Below are 15140 nucleotides of genomic sequence, written 5' to 3' on the forward strand. Positions count from 1 at the left end.
GTGCCGCTGTCTTTATGTAATAATAAATATTTGTCCACGTGGCTGGAGCCTGTGCGTCCTGCCCCTCACCCTTCAGCACTCGGGCCACCACCGTTACACGTCCGTCTTGGGCTGCCCCTCTGAGACCAAACATTGTCTTTTACTATTGTCATATAAAGGCACAACATGGTAGTACAAAACACACAGACCCAAGCTAGCTATATAATTACCTCCCTGGGGATTTGTTTACATTTACATAGCAAAATATTCTCTGTGTACGAGGCCTTGATCACATATTTGACCATGACCCTGATTAGAAAAACAGAGGCCTATATGATAGTGAACTTAGAGAATTGGAAGAAAAAGTAAAATAAAGGACATCACTCAAATGCAATAAAGTCAGCAAAAAGTGATTAAGTGCATAATTTAATTATTATTTAGACTCCTTAGCTAATACAAATCCAGTTCCATTGGTATATGTACAAGATTACATTTTAAAAGCGCTAGTAACAATAGATGACATATTCAAACCTGTAAAATCTGTGCAAGCAGACAATACTTATAGGCTTCACACTACTCGGGCTGTGCATACGCAGCTCTGTTTGTCCTAGCACACAGGGATGGTCAAATGATCATGAAATGAAGTTCATGACTGAGTGAGTCACGCAATTTAACCCAGTGCAGTATTTATTTTCACCAGATGGCGCTGAAGTGCCGAACTACTGCAACTCATGAATTTTCCATAGTGCTGTTAAGGGCACTTTTTCAGGGACTGTTCTACTGGTTAGCATTCATATTTACCAGCAATAAGACAAGCAGGCCTTACAGTTTTACTTGCTAACAACAAAACATCATCTCATTTAATACAGTGAACCACAATAAGTGCACCATATTTTGGGGAAAAAACATCTTTTATGTACTTTGCATACGATGTAATTTAGGCCTAATCTGGGCCTTGTGTATTGCCAAAATAGGTTTAAAATGTGTCTTTTTGATAGTATCTATCATTTCTGATGTATGTGGGCTATGAAAAATGAGTTGCATAAGAAATGTAGCAAATGTAAGCATTAGCTTAGTGTTTGCCACCTAAAACCCAGTTTCTTTAAAATGTCTTATGTGACTGAAAAAAAAACTGTAGTCAAATAGCTCCCATCACCAGTCACCCACTGATGCATTATGGGATGTAGCATATTTTGTTTCCAGCAAATTGAAACATTCACAGACTTTTGACATTCATTTTTTGGTTTACACCAGGCTGTGTATGTCATTGCATGTGGGAGAGGGTGCGGCTAAAGTGCTAGCTCCATGCCTTGCACATGCGTTTAAAATTGCAGCTGCTTTGCTGTCCAGCTGGTGGATGTTCATATGCAGAGTAGCAGCCAGCTCCGCCTTTGTCACGCTAACAAAGTCATGGTCTGCGGCCAGCGTGGCCACTACGCCTGCATTCAGCACCTACAAACAGTAATGAGAATGAAGAATCCCTCTGTAGAACTTTACTAGGGCTCACTGCCACCCTCAAAGCCAATGTATATGATACAAAGTGTAGTCAAAATGATTAACTGTGGTAAATGCAAAAAAAAGCCTATTTGTGAGATTTAAAAAAACTTGTCCAGGCCAAGTGGTAGACCTAAGTATGCTGTTAGGAGGGACCATGCACAATATGGATTTTCAGTGTTGCATGTTTGTGTGCAATGTGTTGCGTGTTTTAGTGCATGTGTTTAGTCTGTTGTGTGATATAGTATGTTGTGTGTCTATAGGGTGTTGTGTGCTATAGTGTATGTTTCTATAGTGTGCTGTGTGCTGGATTATTTTATGTACTGTAGTGCGTGTGTCTGTAGTGTGTTGAGTGTTCTAATATGCTATGCTTTGTAAAGCTGCTTTGTGCCAACAACTGTTGTAACTGTTGACTTTGACTTTGACTATGAGCTGCAGTGTGTTGTGTTGTAATATATTATGTGCTGTAGTGTATGTAACTGTAATGTCTTGTGTGCCTGCAAAAGGTTGAGTGTGTGTCATGGGTGAAGCAAGGCTTGCCTGGATGCAATCAATATCCTCATATGAAAACCTGAAAAGTGATGCATTTATCATATAATTGTCATAGTTTACCAAACTTCTCGCTGTACAAAATACACACACCCAGACATGAAGCCACATCCTCTAGAATGCCGCGCCTACGCTTACCTTTGTGTGATGTTGTTGTTTGTGTTGTAGTTGTCTATATTGGGGAGGTAGGCAAAGTAAGAGGAAGAACTGGGCACAACCTCCTCTGACCTGCTGTTTGCAATCTGTAGGGGGCGCTGGCTGGTCACCTGAGTAGGCAGAGGGCTTCCCGGCTGTAGAGTGAATGGGTCAGCATGGTTGCCAAACAAACCACCGGCACGCTGGTAAACCATGGAGACAGACGCAGAGACAGACAGATTTAAAGAGCTACTGTGTCACAGCTTGAAGGCAGCAGGCTTATTTGACATTCTGTAAATTTACTATAGTGGGCCACTCCACTGACAGTAGGTTTTTTTTCACATACCCTGAAGATGGCGTCCTCGGCTACGTCATCCATGGCTCTCTCCAGTTCCTCTTCATTCAGCAGGTCGCCAGAGATCGTCCTTTGCAGCTCTGGCGCGGCCTCCTCTTCAATGCTGCGCAGACCAGCCTACAATGGAAAGGCGTGGGGGGGGCTTAAGAGGTCCGTGGGCTATGATGAGCTGAGAGGAAGATGGTCTGGAGGTCTCACCTGGATCTCACTGGTGGTTTTCTTCTTGGCTGGCCGGTAGCCAAAATATTCCTCCTGTCGCTTCATAAACTTTCTGAAGTGCTCCTGGATCAGGAACGTGGCGTAGAACTTCCCCACTGTCACCTCATCATCTGAAACACATGGTTGTATGAGCTACCCCCACATGTCCCCACACACACGCACACGCACCCACCTCCAGAGGTCTGCGCCTTTGGCATCATCTCTGCTGACCTCCAACGGGTGGAATGACCTGGTCCAGCAGCTTCATGCTGGTCCGTTTCCAGATTTTCTTTATAATAGCTCGTAGCTCCTCATTGGCTTGCTGGAAGTTACCTGACCAGTAAGGTAAAAGCAGATGAGGTATGCGGTTGTGTTTATGATTGTAAAAACTTGATTATGTTTAATGCTTATGAAAACTTTTCTCTGGGTGTGTGAGGGAAAGGCAGTAACATGTTCTCAATATCTCACTATAAGATAAGTGTACTGTGTGTGTAATTTGTTTTAATCTCTTTGCATACAGGTATGCATGAGTTTATGTGCATGTATACCTTCTGTTTTGATCCTGAGAGCAGTTCGAACCAGGGCAAATAGCGTGGCATTGAAGGTAACTGTTCCATCACTGTTCAGAGGCATGTTCATGGAGATCAATCTCTGTAACCACATGACCAAACACAAAATCACGCATGTAAAATCAGACATGCTGTAGGGTAGAATTTAATTACAGGGTAAATGTTTGTGTTGGCTGTATTAAACACCTGTGTGTTCGTTTCTGTATATTACCTTGCAAGCAACACGATGGGGACAAAACTTGCCAAACCCAAGCGGGGGCTGGATTCTCCTCAGCAGAGTCACTACATCCAGGTGTTTAATGCGTCCTCTGTGGGAGGGCACAGGCATTATAGTAGTAGTGGAGCTTCCAGGTAGTGGAGCTGTGTACTGCACAATTTGATGCATGCCAAAGCTCTCAGTTGATTGGTTGTTTACTCACGTAGCCTCAGGGTCATACTCTGCCCAGATCTTCTTAAACTCGTCAAGATGATGTGGCCCAAGGATGGACCAATCACGAGTTAGATAGTCAAAGTTATCCATGATGACGGCCACAAACAGGTTAATGATCTAAACAGGAGTACACACAAAATCAGTTCTGTGTATACCTGCATATATGTAGGGTGGGTGTGTTTGTGTATTTTTAGGGTATGTGCATGCGTGTGTATGTTTAGGGTGTGTGCATGTGCGTATATCCGAATAACGTTCACCAAAAAAGCACAGAGCATGTAGAAGCTCATGAAGTAGAGGACAGCGATGCCTGAACCACAGGTGTACTCCTCCCCAGGAAGGTAGTCAGACTTGGGGTCACAGCGCTGACCATACAGACACCCCAACATCACCTCCTGCCAGGCCTCACCTGTGGCACATCTGCGCACACAGACGCACATGCACACACACGCACACACACACACACAGACGCACACACACACACAGACGCACACACACACACACACACACACAGACACACAGACACACACACATACACAAACACACACAGAGGTGAGCTCTACACCATCTCTAAATGACCCGCATACACATATGGGTGAACACCAAACTCTAAAATAGCTGCACACACCAACACACATTCACACATATGGGTGGGCTCGTCACCAGCTCTAGAACACATACACAAAACAAACACCTGGGTGAGCTCCATACCCTAAAACACCTGCACACACTCGCACACTCACACATACATGGATTTAGGACACAGCAGTGCTCCTGATTTAGGTGATGGATCTCACCTAAGGGTTAGGGTTAGGGTTAGGGTTAGGGTTAGGCTCACCTGAACAGTGCTAAAACAGCCTGTGGAAACGTTTGGAAGTTGTTGTTGCGATTAATCACTGTTCCATCAATTAGTGCAATTTTCCCAAATACCTATAGGGGGCAGAGACAGCACCAGTAACTGAGCTCTTTCAGTAAGGCAACAGATTTTTTCACTTCACTTTTGTTTATTCACCCAGACAATCCTGTCACTGCCAGAGTTACACTGAATCAGAATGTTTATATGTTTGTGAGTGCATGTGCATGTGAGTATATGTGTGTATATGAGCATGTGTGTATGTGTGTATGAGTGTATGTGAGTATGTGTGTATGTGAGTATGTGTGTGTATGTGAGTATGTGTGTATGTGAGTGTGTGTGTATGTGAGCAGGGGTGTATGTGTGTATGAGTGTGTATGTGTGTATGTGTGTGTATGTGTGTATGTGAGTATGTGTGTGTATGCGTGTATGAGTGTGTATGTGAGTATGTGTGTATGAGTGTGTATGTGAGTATGTGAGTATGTGTGTATGTGAATATGTGTGTATGTGAGTATGTGTGTATGAGTGTGTATGTGAGTATGTGTGTATATGAGTATGTGTGTTTATGTGAGTATGTGTGTATGTGTGTATGAGTGTGTATGTGAGTATGTGTGTATGTGATTATGTGTGTTTATGTGAGTATGTGTGTGTATGTGTGTATGAGTGTGTATGTGAGTATGTGTGTATGTGAATATGTGTGTATGTGAGTATGTGTGTATGTGTGTATGAGTGTATATGTGAGTATGTGTGTATGTGATTATGTGTGTTTATGTGAGTATGTGTGTGTATGTGTGTATGAGTGTGTATGTGAATATGTGTGTATGTGAATATGTGTGTTTGTGAGTATGTGTGTATGTGAGTATGTGTGTGTATGTGTGTATGAGTGTTTGGTCTCACCTGCATGCCTATAACAGCATAGATGAAGAAAAGCATGACAATAAGCAAAGCCACATATGGCAGAGCCTGTACACGGACACACACACACACACATACACACACACAAACACACATACACACAAACACACATACAAACATACGCACACACACCCACATACACGCACAAAACAGGACAGTGAATAAATTACATTAAAATATCATCACCATAAACACATAAAAGTGTCAGACCATAAGCCTGTGATGTTAGATGTCCGTTTAAGAGGATTACAAAACTACATGGTGTCTTCCCTGCTCTAGCCTACCTTATTCAACTTCCGCTGAATTTCAAGCCTTTCGCTAGTTGATATGGGATGATAACAGCATGGTGAGTGCATTGGTCCTTCTGTGAATGCTTGTATCTCTGTAAATGTTGGTCTCTGTAAATACTAGTCTCCCTGTAAATGCTTGTATCTCTGTAAATGTTTGTCTCTGTAAATACTAGTCTCCCTGTAAATGCTTGTATCTCCGTAAATGTTGGTCTGTACATACTGGTCTCCCTGTAGATACTGGTATATTTGTGCATCTGACCTGAAAGGACTTGATAAAAGTCCACAACAGGTTCCGAATCCCCTCAAAACGATTGAGGAGCTTCACCAGACGCATCACCCGGAAGAGCCGGAACAGTGTGATAGACACACTCATATTCTCCGTGTCCTGCACAAAAGCATGAGCCCAGTCTCTCATAAGGACCTTCTAGGTCTGTCATAAGTTAATTTATGAAGAAAAAGAACACATTTTACAATAAAAAAATTAAACAAAATACATGCCTTTCATTTATTAAAGAAGTACAAACATTGTAGACTTGTATGTCAGAACTTACAGCTATGGCTTGCATTGGGTTTACCTCCTGAGGATAGAATAGGGACAAACACATTTATTATGCAACTGTTTTCAGATTTTAGATTTTTATGATACACCAAACTGCTCAGGCCATTAAGTTTTACTCAGTGAAAGTATACAGATAATTACAATGGAAAGGAATCTGTTTTAGTATACATCATTAATCTGTTTTAGTATACATCATTAATGGATTAGTAGCAGATTTACAGTTAATATCTCCTTCATTAAAGACAATATTCAACCTTTTTAGCCTAAATTTGTTTTTCTCATGTGCTAAAGTGCACCAGCCAAGCCATCAGTGCATGTTGTCAGTTCCAAATACATATGAGCAAAATAGCAAACAATTTTTGCACAACAGTGAATACTTTCTCATTTCTTACACATCAGTCTTCATTCCTAATTAACTTTTTGCAAAACAGTGGAGACAGTGATCATTTACTAATACAAATATCATGCAAATCACAAATGTATGGTCAAGCAAACCACAACCTAATGGCTGCAACTGCTAATTACCAATCCCAAAACATTTCTTCAAATACTTAACCACTTCCTCAAATTACTTAACCACTGTCTACAAATCTAACTACAAATCTACACCAATCAACAGATGCTAACATCTGCAGTGAGGGATTTATTTAGGACTCATCCATGCATGTTGACTCCTGATTCCTCAATCCTTTTGAGTCCTTTTTAAAATTCTTTTTGATTTTTTTTCAGCCTGCAGATGGGAAGTATATGATTATTGTACTTATGACTAATTGCCACGTTTAGACTCTGAACTAAATGTTGCAGGATGCTAGTGTTAATTTCAGGAGAACATCTGACCTACTGTAAAATACTTTAGCAAGTCTTCTAAAAGTGGCATCATATACCATGCCATACCCAGTCCAACACTAAAGACAAAATAAAAGGGCTATCAAAGGTAAACCACTTTTGGCATTGTAAATGTGTCCAAGGCCAAAGAAAGGCCACACTGAGTGATAATTACCGCACAACCAGTTAGACAGTAAAGTCCTCCCTGGGCAGCCATAGCAGCCTGCAGGAGAGAAGGATGTAGCGAGAGAGAGAGAGAGAGAGAGAGAGAGAGAGAGAGAGAGAGAGAGAGAGAGAGAAAGGAGTTGTGGGAACAAAGAGAGACAGATGGAGAAAGATGAAAGGATAGAGAGAGAGAAAGAGAGAAGACAGAAAGAGAGGAAAGGGGTCAAGAGAGGGTTATGGAGAGAGAGAGAGAGAGAGAGAGAGAGAGAGAGAGAGAGAGAGAGAGAGAAAGCAGACAAAGGGGGGGAGGATTAGAGAGGGACAGAGGAAGAAGAAGAGCTAGTTCATGTAATTGTGAAATGATTGACAACTGCACACCACAGAACAGTGGTGGGTGGGGCTGGGGGCAGAGCCAGGGGAGACAGGTACAGGTACTGGCCAGCTCAGGTGAGCTAGAGTTGAAGAGGAGGGCTGACAGGGGGGTGTGGCTGGAGTGTCGCTGGCAAATTATGAGATGGATACAGTCCAGACAGTCAGCACAGTTGAAACAACTCTCTATAGCACTTACATAAACCTTTATATTAACCTGCGGGTAATATTGAAGGATTCATGAATGATACATACATCAATCTCACTCAGAATGACATCAACAATGCTGCCCACGACAATGACAAAGTCAAAGACATTCCAGGGATCCCCAAAATAGCCCTGGGAAATAGAGGTGAATCACTGTTATAAACTTATCAGATTAACGTACCCATATATCAAATATATTGTGATATAGAGCTGCATGTAATGTAGTTATCTTAGCTATAGTCTTTGGGATAAAGAAAAAAAAGACTTTACATTTTTGTTTGTATGGAATAATGGGACATTACAGTGTATTGAATTAGGTATAGACTGACCTTTGCCTTAAAGGCTCCAAGCTTAAGAATCAACTCTATAGTAAAGAGCACGGTGAAAATCACATTCAGCATGTCTGACAGGTGGGTAATGTGCTCTGATTGGTTACAGTGCTACAGAAAAACAAAGAGAATAGAACACAGCAGAATAGAACAGATAATTTAGATATAGCAATATTTTGGGCATGCAGAAAATAAGATGGCTTTGATATGGAAGTCATGGCTGTGAGCATATCTGATTTATGTTACATAATGCAGGGACATACTGAGGTGTTGGCAGCATACCTGCATGCCTAGGCACATGGTGTTGAGCATGATGAGGAGGAACATGAGGTACTCGAAGTAGCAGGACGTGACAATGTACCACACCTGGTACTGGTAAGGGTTTTTGGGAATGTAGCACCGAAGTGGGCGAGCTTTCAGAGCATACTGCACACACTGGCGCTGGAGAAAGGACACAGATACAGTGTGTATATATAGATAGATAGATAGATAGATAGCTAATTGAAAGTGAACCAGAGCTACACTTTGATAGGTTGATGGTGTACCTGAAGAGGTGGGTAGGAAAGCTGTTCAACTAGATGCTGTACCTGTGTAAGTGGGTGGTGTACCTACCTGGTTCTTGTCTAGTTCACAGTTCTTGTACTCCTGTTCTCCCTGCTCCTGGAAGGTGACAATGACGAAGCCAACGAAGATGTTCATCATGAAGAAGGCAATGAGGATGAGGTAGAGGATGAAGAAGATGGAGATCTCTGTGCGGTTATTGTATACAGGGCCAACATCTTCCATGCTGGAGTCAATTGCTTTATACAGCAGCCTACACACACAGCAGTGGCAACAAATACATGTTCATATACATGTAGAATAGTTGAAAAAGGTGCACAGACAATGCAATATTTCTGCTGGATGTGTGAGGGTGGGGATGTGAATCTATGAAGTGTGAGGGCGGGTATGTGAAGTGTGAGGGCGGGTGTGTGAAGTGTGAGGGCGGGTATGTGAAGTGTGAGGGCGGGTGTGTGAAGCGTGAGGGCGGGTATGTGAAGTGTGAGGGCGGGTATGTGAAGTGTGAGGGCGGGTATGTGAAGCGTGAGTGCAGGTATGTGAAGTGTGAGTGCAGGTATTTGAAGTGTGAGTGCAGGTATGTGAAGTGTGAGGGCGAGAATGTGAAGTGTGAGTGCAGGTATGTGAAGTGTGAGTGCAGGTATGTGAAGTGTGAGTGCAGGTGTGTGAAGTGTGAGTGCAGGTATGTGAAGTGTGAGTGCAGGTGTGTGAAGTGTGAGGGTGGGTATGTGAGGGGAGATGCTCCATGGCAGTGTGGGTATTACTTGGGCCAGCCCTCGAACGTGGACACAGTGAAGAGCGTCAGCATGCCGTTCAGCACATTGTCAAAGTTGAGGTCGCTATTGATCCACTCCCGGTGATGAATCACCATGTCGTGCAGATTGTTCTCCTGGTATTTGATGAAATTGCCCCTGAGAATCCCACAGCAGAGCAAGGCAATGTAGGCCAAGAGAAATATTATCCCACCATCGCTAAAAGTTACACCAATCAACTACATTCCCATCCACAGTAAAAGAGGAGAGAATGAGAAAAACTTACTTGCATTCTACTTCAGTCATTTTGAGTGGATCTGTGCATGCATAAAATTTACCCTGTGGTTATTACAGGAAAAAAAATGGAATCACAAGGCCTGCAAATAGTATCAAAATCACACCAACAGCAAATTGCTTATATTTATGTTTATATTAATATGTAAAAAAATATTTCAGAGAATCATAAGAAAATGCATGAAAGTGTCACAGGACGCTCTGCCCCCACGAGTCACGTGGTACAGCCTGCCGCTTGCAGGGCGGTTCAACCTCGTTTGTAACCATGCCCTCCGTGATGTCATGCACCTGCACGGGGTTTAACGTTGAGTGTTTGTCTGTCTATTTAAACCCCCGTCAGTGCACGCCTCATTGTTGGTCGATGTCGTTTGCTTATGTCACATTGATGTTTATATAGTTGTTATAGTTGATGTTGTTAGTGTTTAACTGTTTGTGTTCATGTTCACTATGTGTGAGTGCCACCAATGTCGTTTGTGTTTAATGTCAATAAATGTTTCACCACATCAAGGGAGTCTGTGCGTCCTGCTCCACGCCCTGCGGCACTCGGGCCAACGTTACAGAAAGTATAGATCCTCTTGCATTTTGTGAGAGCATGTTCACAGCACATTTACAGCTATAATTCCAAACTCAGTACTCTTCTTCCTGCTTCTTGTTTTTGAGCTTCTCACCTTGAAGAGCTGGACTCCAATGCAGGCAAACATGAAGTCCAGGAGCATGGTAACCAGCACAATATTTCCAATAGTCTTAATGGCCACAAACACACACTGGACCACATGCTGGGAAAACACACGAGAAAACACAGGATGATACTGCAGATTTCATGTTTGTGTCAAAATTCTGATCTCTGATCAATGCTTGTCTTTCATGTTTTTAATTGATGTGAGTATGTGCCATGGGAAGTTGGCCCTAGATCAGTGCTGTAACTCACTTTTAGCCCTTTTGCTCTGTTTATAGCTCGTAAAGGCCGCAGAACTCTCAGCACTCTGAGAATCTTTACGACAGAGATGGCACTAGACCTGAAGAGATCAGCACAAGCTAAGCAACAATAAATACTGCAGGAAATTCATCACCACACACTATAGCTGCATCACACCACACTGCATCTCATCGCCACACACTGTACTTTGTCCTCACAGACTGCAACTAATCACCATACACTGCAATTTATCACTTCACACCATACATGGCAACTCATAACCACACATTACAGCACACATCACCACATACTGTAGGTCATTACCCAACAGAGGTCTGGTGGTTACAAGAACAATAACAACAAGAATTCCATACCAACACCCACCATAGCATTCAAACCCAGCAGCAGTCTGAGATTAAATGTAGGGGAGGCCCAGGGAGCACTTATACTGTCACACTAAAAATACACACTTGATAAGAGTTCCTGCCAAATGATGAACATGTACATGTAAATGTAAAGGTTTGTCACTCACTCCATTCCCATTGACAACAGAGAGACGCCGACCACAATGAGGTCCAAGATATTAAAGGAGTTTCGGCAGAAGGAGCCTTTGTGTAAGAAGGCGCCATATGTGGTCATCTGGAACACACAGACAATATCTGAGCTAGACACATGACAGAAGAAGGCTCAAGCTCACATCACAGCAGTTACAGGTGTTATTGATGTAACAGTTACAGGTGCTGCAGATGTTTCAAATGTTGTAGTATTACCTTCAGTACAATTTCTGCCGTGAAGACCGATGTGAAAACATAGTCAGCATAAGCCAGAGCCTAATACCCAGCAGGAGGAAACACGTCACCCACCAGAGAGGCCATGAGATAGTCAAGCAGTATTGTTATTTGTGCCTTAAATTTTAGTGGGTAGTTGAAAAATGCAATGAAAAACAGACAGATAAAACAGACAGAAAAACTGACAGATAAAAAATGTTTCAGATTTGTGATTGCTGGGAACTGCAATTAAGTAGCATTCCCAGGATTTTCGCACTTGTGGTCCTGTACCTGGTTTCTAAAGGAAACAGGGTCGATTGGGTCCTCAGCAGCTAAAGAGATACTGCTGAGCAAGATGAAGAGGAGGATGATGTTGGTGAAGGTTGTGGCGTTGATGATACGGTGGCACAATTTACGGAACCTGGGGAGAAAGCTCAAATTCACCTACAATCCCCCAGAGACAAAAGTAGTCAATAACCTGTAACAATATGTCTAATACTCCAGGATGAATGACTTAATTATGGGATCAATTACAATAAATTAATGCAATAATAGGTCTTAACCCAATAATCTATAGAATTAGGATAGTGTTCTTACACAGATCTGTATTATCAGTGTGTTCAGTATCACACCATGTTCAGTGTCACATCATGAAAACATTACCATAAACAGCAAAACATCTATCTGTGCCTCCTGAGGCTAACAAACGCCAAGGCAGAACGGTCATCTAGAACCTTAGGTTGACATATATTCTAATGTGATACACAGCCACATTAACACACACACACACACACACACGTATATAAAACATGCATTCACTGCAGTATGTTTTCACTGTAGCTCTGTGCAAACACACTGCTCTCACTTGTTTTGAGGGCCAAAGATGAAGAACGAGCTGGCCTCAGGCATAGGCACCACTGTTTCCTTCAGCTGCAGGTCTGCCATTGGCCGAGGCCTTGGGCTGCTTGGGATGTCTGGCTCCTCCTCTTCATCGTCACCTGGGCAACAGGTCAGATGCTCACAATAATGCTGATGGTGGATGTAAAAGTAGGAAGAGACCAGTGCAGTAAAAAGGCCTTGAACAATCACCAGGAGGTGCTGTGTTCTACACCATCATTTGATAAGGAAGCACCTGCAGCAGCAACTCACCTGGAAAATCAGCGGGTGGAAAAGGATCCTTGATCTCATTCACGTTGGACTCAAACTCATCCACTTTCAGCTGCCCACACAGAAAAAGCAACGAGACATCAGAAAATGTTTCATACACACTGCTGGTGGTCCACATAATCTGAATATTGTGGCATGAGCTGTGTGTGCAGTGTGTAAGTGGCAGTGGAGTATGTGGTTTGTGTGCTATTGTGGAATATGCAGTGTGTGTGTTATTGCGAAGTGCATAGTAAATGTGTGTTATTGTGGTGTGTGCTGTGTGCATGTACGTTTTTGCAGTATGTGCAGTGTGCGTTACTGCAGAGTGTGTGTTTTTGGGGTGTGTGTGGTCTGTGGCTTTTTGAGGAGTGTGCATGTCAGTGTGCATTCTGTAGTCTTACCTTGGCTGTGGTTGGAATTCCCTCGGCCTTCGCTCTTTGCTCTGCCAGTTTCTTAGCCAGTACACTCTTCTCCTCATCGCCCTTATCTCCAGCGCTCGCCCTACAGCACACACAGGACACAGCACATGCAAGCTAGGAGCAGGCACAGTCAGCATCACACACAGCACACACACACAGTGCACGCAGGTCAGCAGTATATGCAGCACACAGCACACGCAGGTCAGTTGCACCTTAGCAGCTTTTTGCGCTTTTTTTCCTCTGCCTTCTCTTTCTGAGCAGAGGTGAGACTCTCCGCTTCAGCCAAGTTATCCACAGCAACAGCCAAGAACACGTTCAGCAAGATGTCTGGATTAGACAGCTTGGGAAAACACACACAAACACACAAGCAAACAGACACACACATTTACATACGTTTAATTCGTACACAAACTTGTGCACACAAGCTCACACACACTAGCCTGAAGGATACAGTTCCCACAGACAAAGAGGATGATAAAGTAAATGCTGACGAGGATGCCGGGAATAACAGGACCTCCATGGGCCATGATGCCATCATACATCACAATGTTCCAGTCCTCTCCTGTTAGAATCTAGAGAGAGAGAGAGAGAGAGAGAGGCAATTAAAAAATACAAAATATCATAGAATTTCGATATTATGACCCAACAAGAAAATTACAAATCATTCTTGGAGCAGGGCACACAACAACCAATCTACCAACATGTCATTGCCTGAGTCAGTCACCGGACGGTCTCCGCTCTCCTCTTTCCTACTTCTCGTAAATAAACTTTCCCTACAAACACACACAGTCTTCTTTGCTAAATATGTTTACATATTAACTAGTTATAGTATCTTGTTAATGTCTTAATAACATTAACAAGAAAAGAATTGAGATAGGCAAAATGCAAGAGCGAGAAAGAGAGAGAGAGAGAGAGAAAAAGAGAGAGAGAGAGAGAGAGAGAGAGAGAGAGAGAGAGAGAGAGACTATATCTTCAGAATCAAGAATGGGGGCTCACCTGGAAGACAGTGATAAGGGCCTGTGGGAACGTGTCAAAGTTGCTCCTGCGCATGCTCTGGTCGGAGAAGTTGAACTTGCCCCCAAACACCTGCATACCCAGCAGAGCGAAGATGACGATGAAGAGGAAGAGGAGGAGGAGGAGGGATGCGATGGAGCGCACAGAGTTCAGGAGAGATGCCACCAGGTTGCTGAGAGACGTCCAGTACCTGAAAGATATGTAACGTGAATCCCTTACTACTTAATTAATGGAGCGTTCAGTATGACAACTGGTCATTCATCATGTTGTTTTCTCTGTGCTTTAGAAAATTCAGCCTACATCAGTTTGTAATGTGGAATTACATTTGCTTTAGAACACATTTCTGTATAATATACATACATTTTAAATTTAATTACAATGAATTTAATTGTAAGATTTTCTAAGTAGAATCAGTGTAGGCATGTAAAAGTCTGCTGTGAATGTGAAGAGACTTGAACAGCTACCACGTGCATACTTGGTGACTTTGATGAGGCGTAACAGGCGAATGCAGCGCATGACAGAGATGCCCATGGCAGACATAACGCCCATGTGCACCAGGAGGAGCTCTAGGATGCCCACAGACACCACGAACCAATCGAAGCGGTTAAACAGGGACATGAAGTAAGAAGGCAGGCCCAGAGCATACATCTTAAGCACCATCTCCATGGCAAATAGGCAAAGCAGAGCTGTATTTGAGTTCTCTGTGGACAATAGCAGACACAGGACAAATGCCACAAATAGAGAGAAAGTAGCATCACTGTGACATCCAATCCAGTAACACAGAGGTTGTAAAGAAAATGGACGATGATTACAGCAATAAACAAGGACACACTATCACTGATATGAAGCTCTGGGTGATAATAGCACACCCTCGTGGAGAAGGTTCAGGCTGACAAATGTGTGTGTGAATGAGGTGCTTTGCATCTAAAAACACTTGTATTTACACAATGAAACACTGGGGAAGACCAGCCACTGGTACACCTCACTGGCTAGTACATCCTGACATCATCTGTCCCAAGACTATATGAACACGAAAGCTAGGATCAACTCCCACTG

At 43.0% G+C, this 15140-nt stretch overlaps 1 protein-coding gene across 5 annotated transcripts in view; it reads right to left on the reverse strand.

Moving 5' to 3' along the window:
- Positions 1 to 373: 373 nt before the first annotated feature.
- The window catches only part of cacna1sa (calcium channel, voltage-dependent, L type, alpha 1S subunit, a), a 25120-nt gene continuing 10353 nt past the window's right edge, over positions 374 to 15140 (reverse strand). For 2 of the 5 annotated variants that reach the window (XM_027025432.3, XM_081705062.1), the window contains 33 exons: positions 14560 to 14785; positions 14067 to 14274; positions 13522 to 13642; positions 13283 to 13397; positions 13053 to 13152; positions 12655 to 12724; positions 12371 to 12503; positions 11797 to 11926; positions 11509 to 11568; positions 11271 to 11377; positions 10751 to 10838; positions 10491 to 10598; positions 9815 to 9867; positions 9541 to 9687; positions 8831 to 9032; positions 8501 to 8659; positions 8219 to 8329; positions 7938 to 8021; positions 7324 to 7371; positions 6316 to 6342; positions 6024 to 6149; positions 5457 to 5522; positions 4545 to 4636; positions 3967 to 4126; positions 3699 to 3826; positions 3491 to 3587; positions 3259 to 3361; positions 2942 to 3043; positions 2711 to 2841; positions 2504 to 2629; positions 2161 to 2360; positions 2014 to 2044; positions 374 to 1431 (listed from right to left, as the gene is read on the reverse strand). In XM_027025432.3, coding sequence (XP_026881233.2) covers positions 1225 to 1431; positions 2014 to 2044; positions 2161 to 2360; positions 2504 to 2629; positions 2711 to 2841; positions 2942 to 3043; positions 3259 to 3361; positions 3491 to 3587; positions 3699 to 3826; positions 3967 to 4126; positions 4545 to 4636; positions 5457 to 5522; positions 6024 to 6149; positions 6316 to 6342; positions 7324 to 7371; positions 7938 to 8021; positions 8219 to 8329; positions 8501 to 8659; positions 8831 to 9032; positions 9541 to 9687; positions 9815 to 9867; positions 10491 to 10598; positions 10751 to 10838; positions 11271 to 11377; positions 11509 to 11568; positions 11797 to 11926; positions 12371 to 12503; positions 12655 to 12724; positions 13053 to 13152; positions 13283 to 13397; positions 13522 to 13642; positions 14067 to 14274; positions 14560 to 14785 — 3866 coding nt within the window. In that variant the 3' untranslated portion in view covers positions 374 to 1224. Of the gene's footprint in view, positions 1432 to 2013; positions 2045 to 2160; positions 2361 to 2503; positions 2630 to 2710; positions 2842 to 2903; positions 3044 to 3258; positions 3362 to 3490; positions 3588 to 3698; positions 3827 to 3966; positions 4127 to 4544; positions 4637 to 5456; positions 5523 to 6023; positions 6150 to 6315; positions 6343 to 7323; positions 7372 to 7937; positions 8022 to 8218; positions 8330 to 8500; positions 8660 to 8830; positions 9033 to 9540; positions 9688 to 9814; positions 9868 to 10490; positions 10599 to 10750; positions 10839 to 11270; positions 11378 to 11508; positions 11569 to 11796; positions 11927 to 12370; positions 12504 to 12654; positions 12725 to 13052; positions 13153 to 13282; positions 13411 to 13521; positions 13643 to 14066; positions 14275 to 14559; positions 14786 to 15140 lie in introns of those variants that run through there. The other 3 variants (XM_081705060.1, XM_027025433.3, XM_027025435.3) reach the window with 3 other exon arrangements.

Source organism: Electrophorus electricus, chromosome 22 (assembly GCF_041902795.1).
Source record: "Electrophorus electricus isolate QZ-2024a chromosome 22, ASM4190279v1, whole genome shotgun sequence".
NCBI classification, from domain to species: Eukaryota; Metazoa; Chordata; class Actinopteri; order Gymnotiformes; family Gymnotidae; genus Electrophorus; species Electrophorus electricus.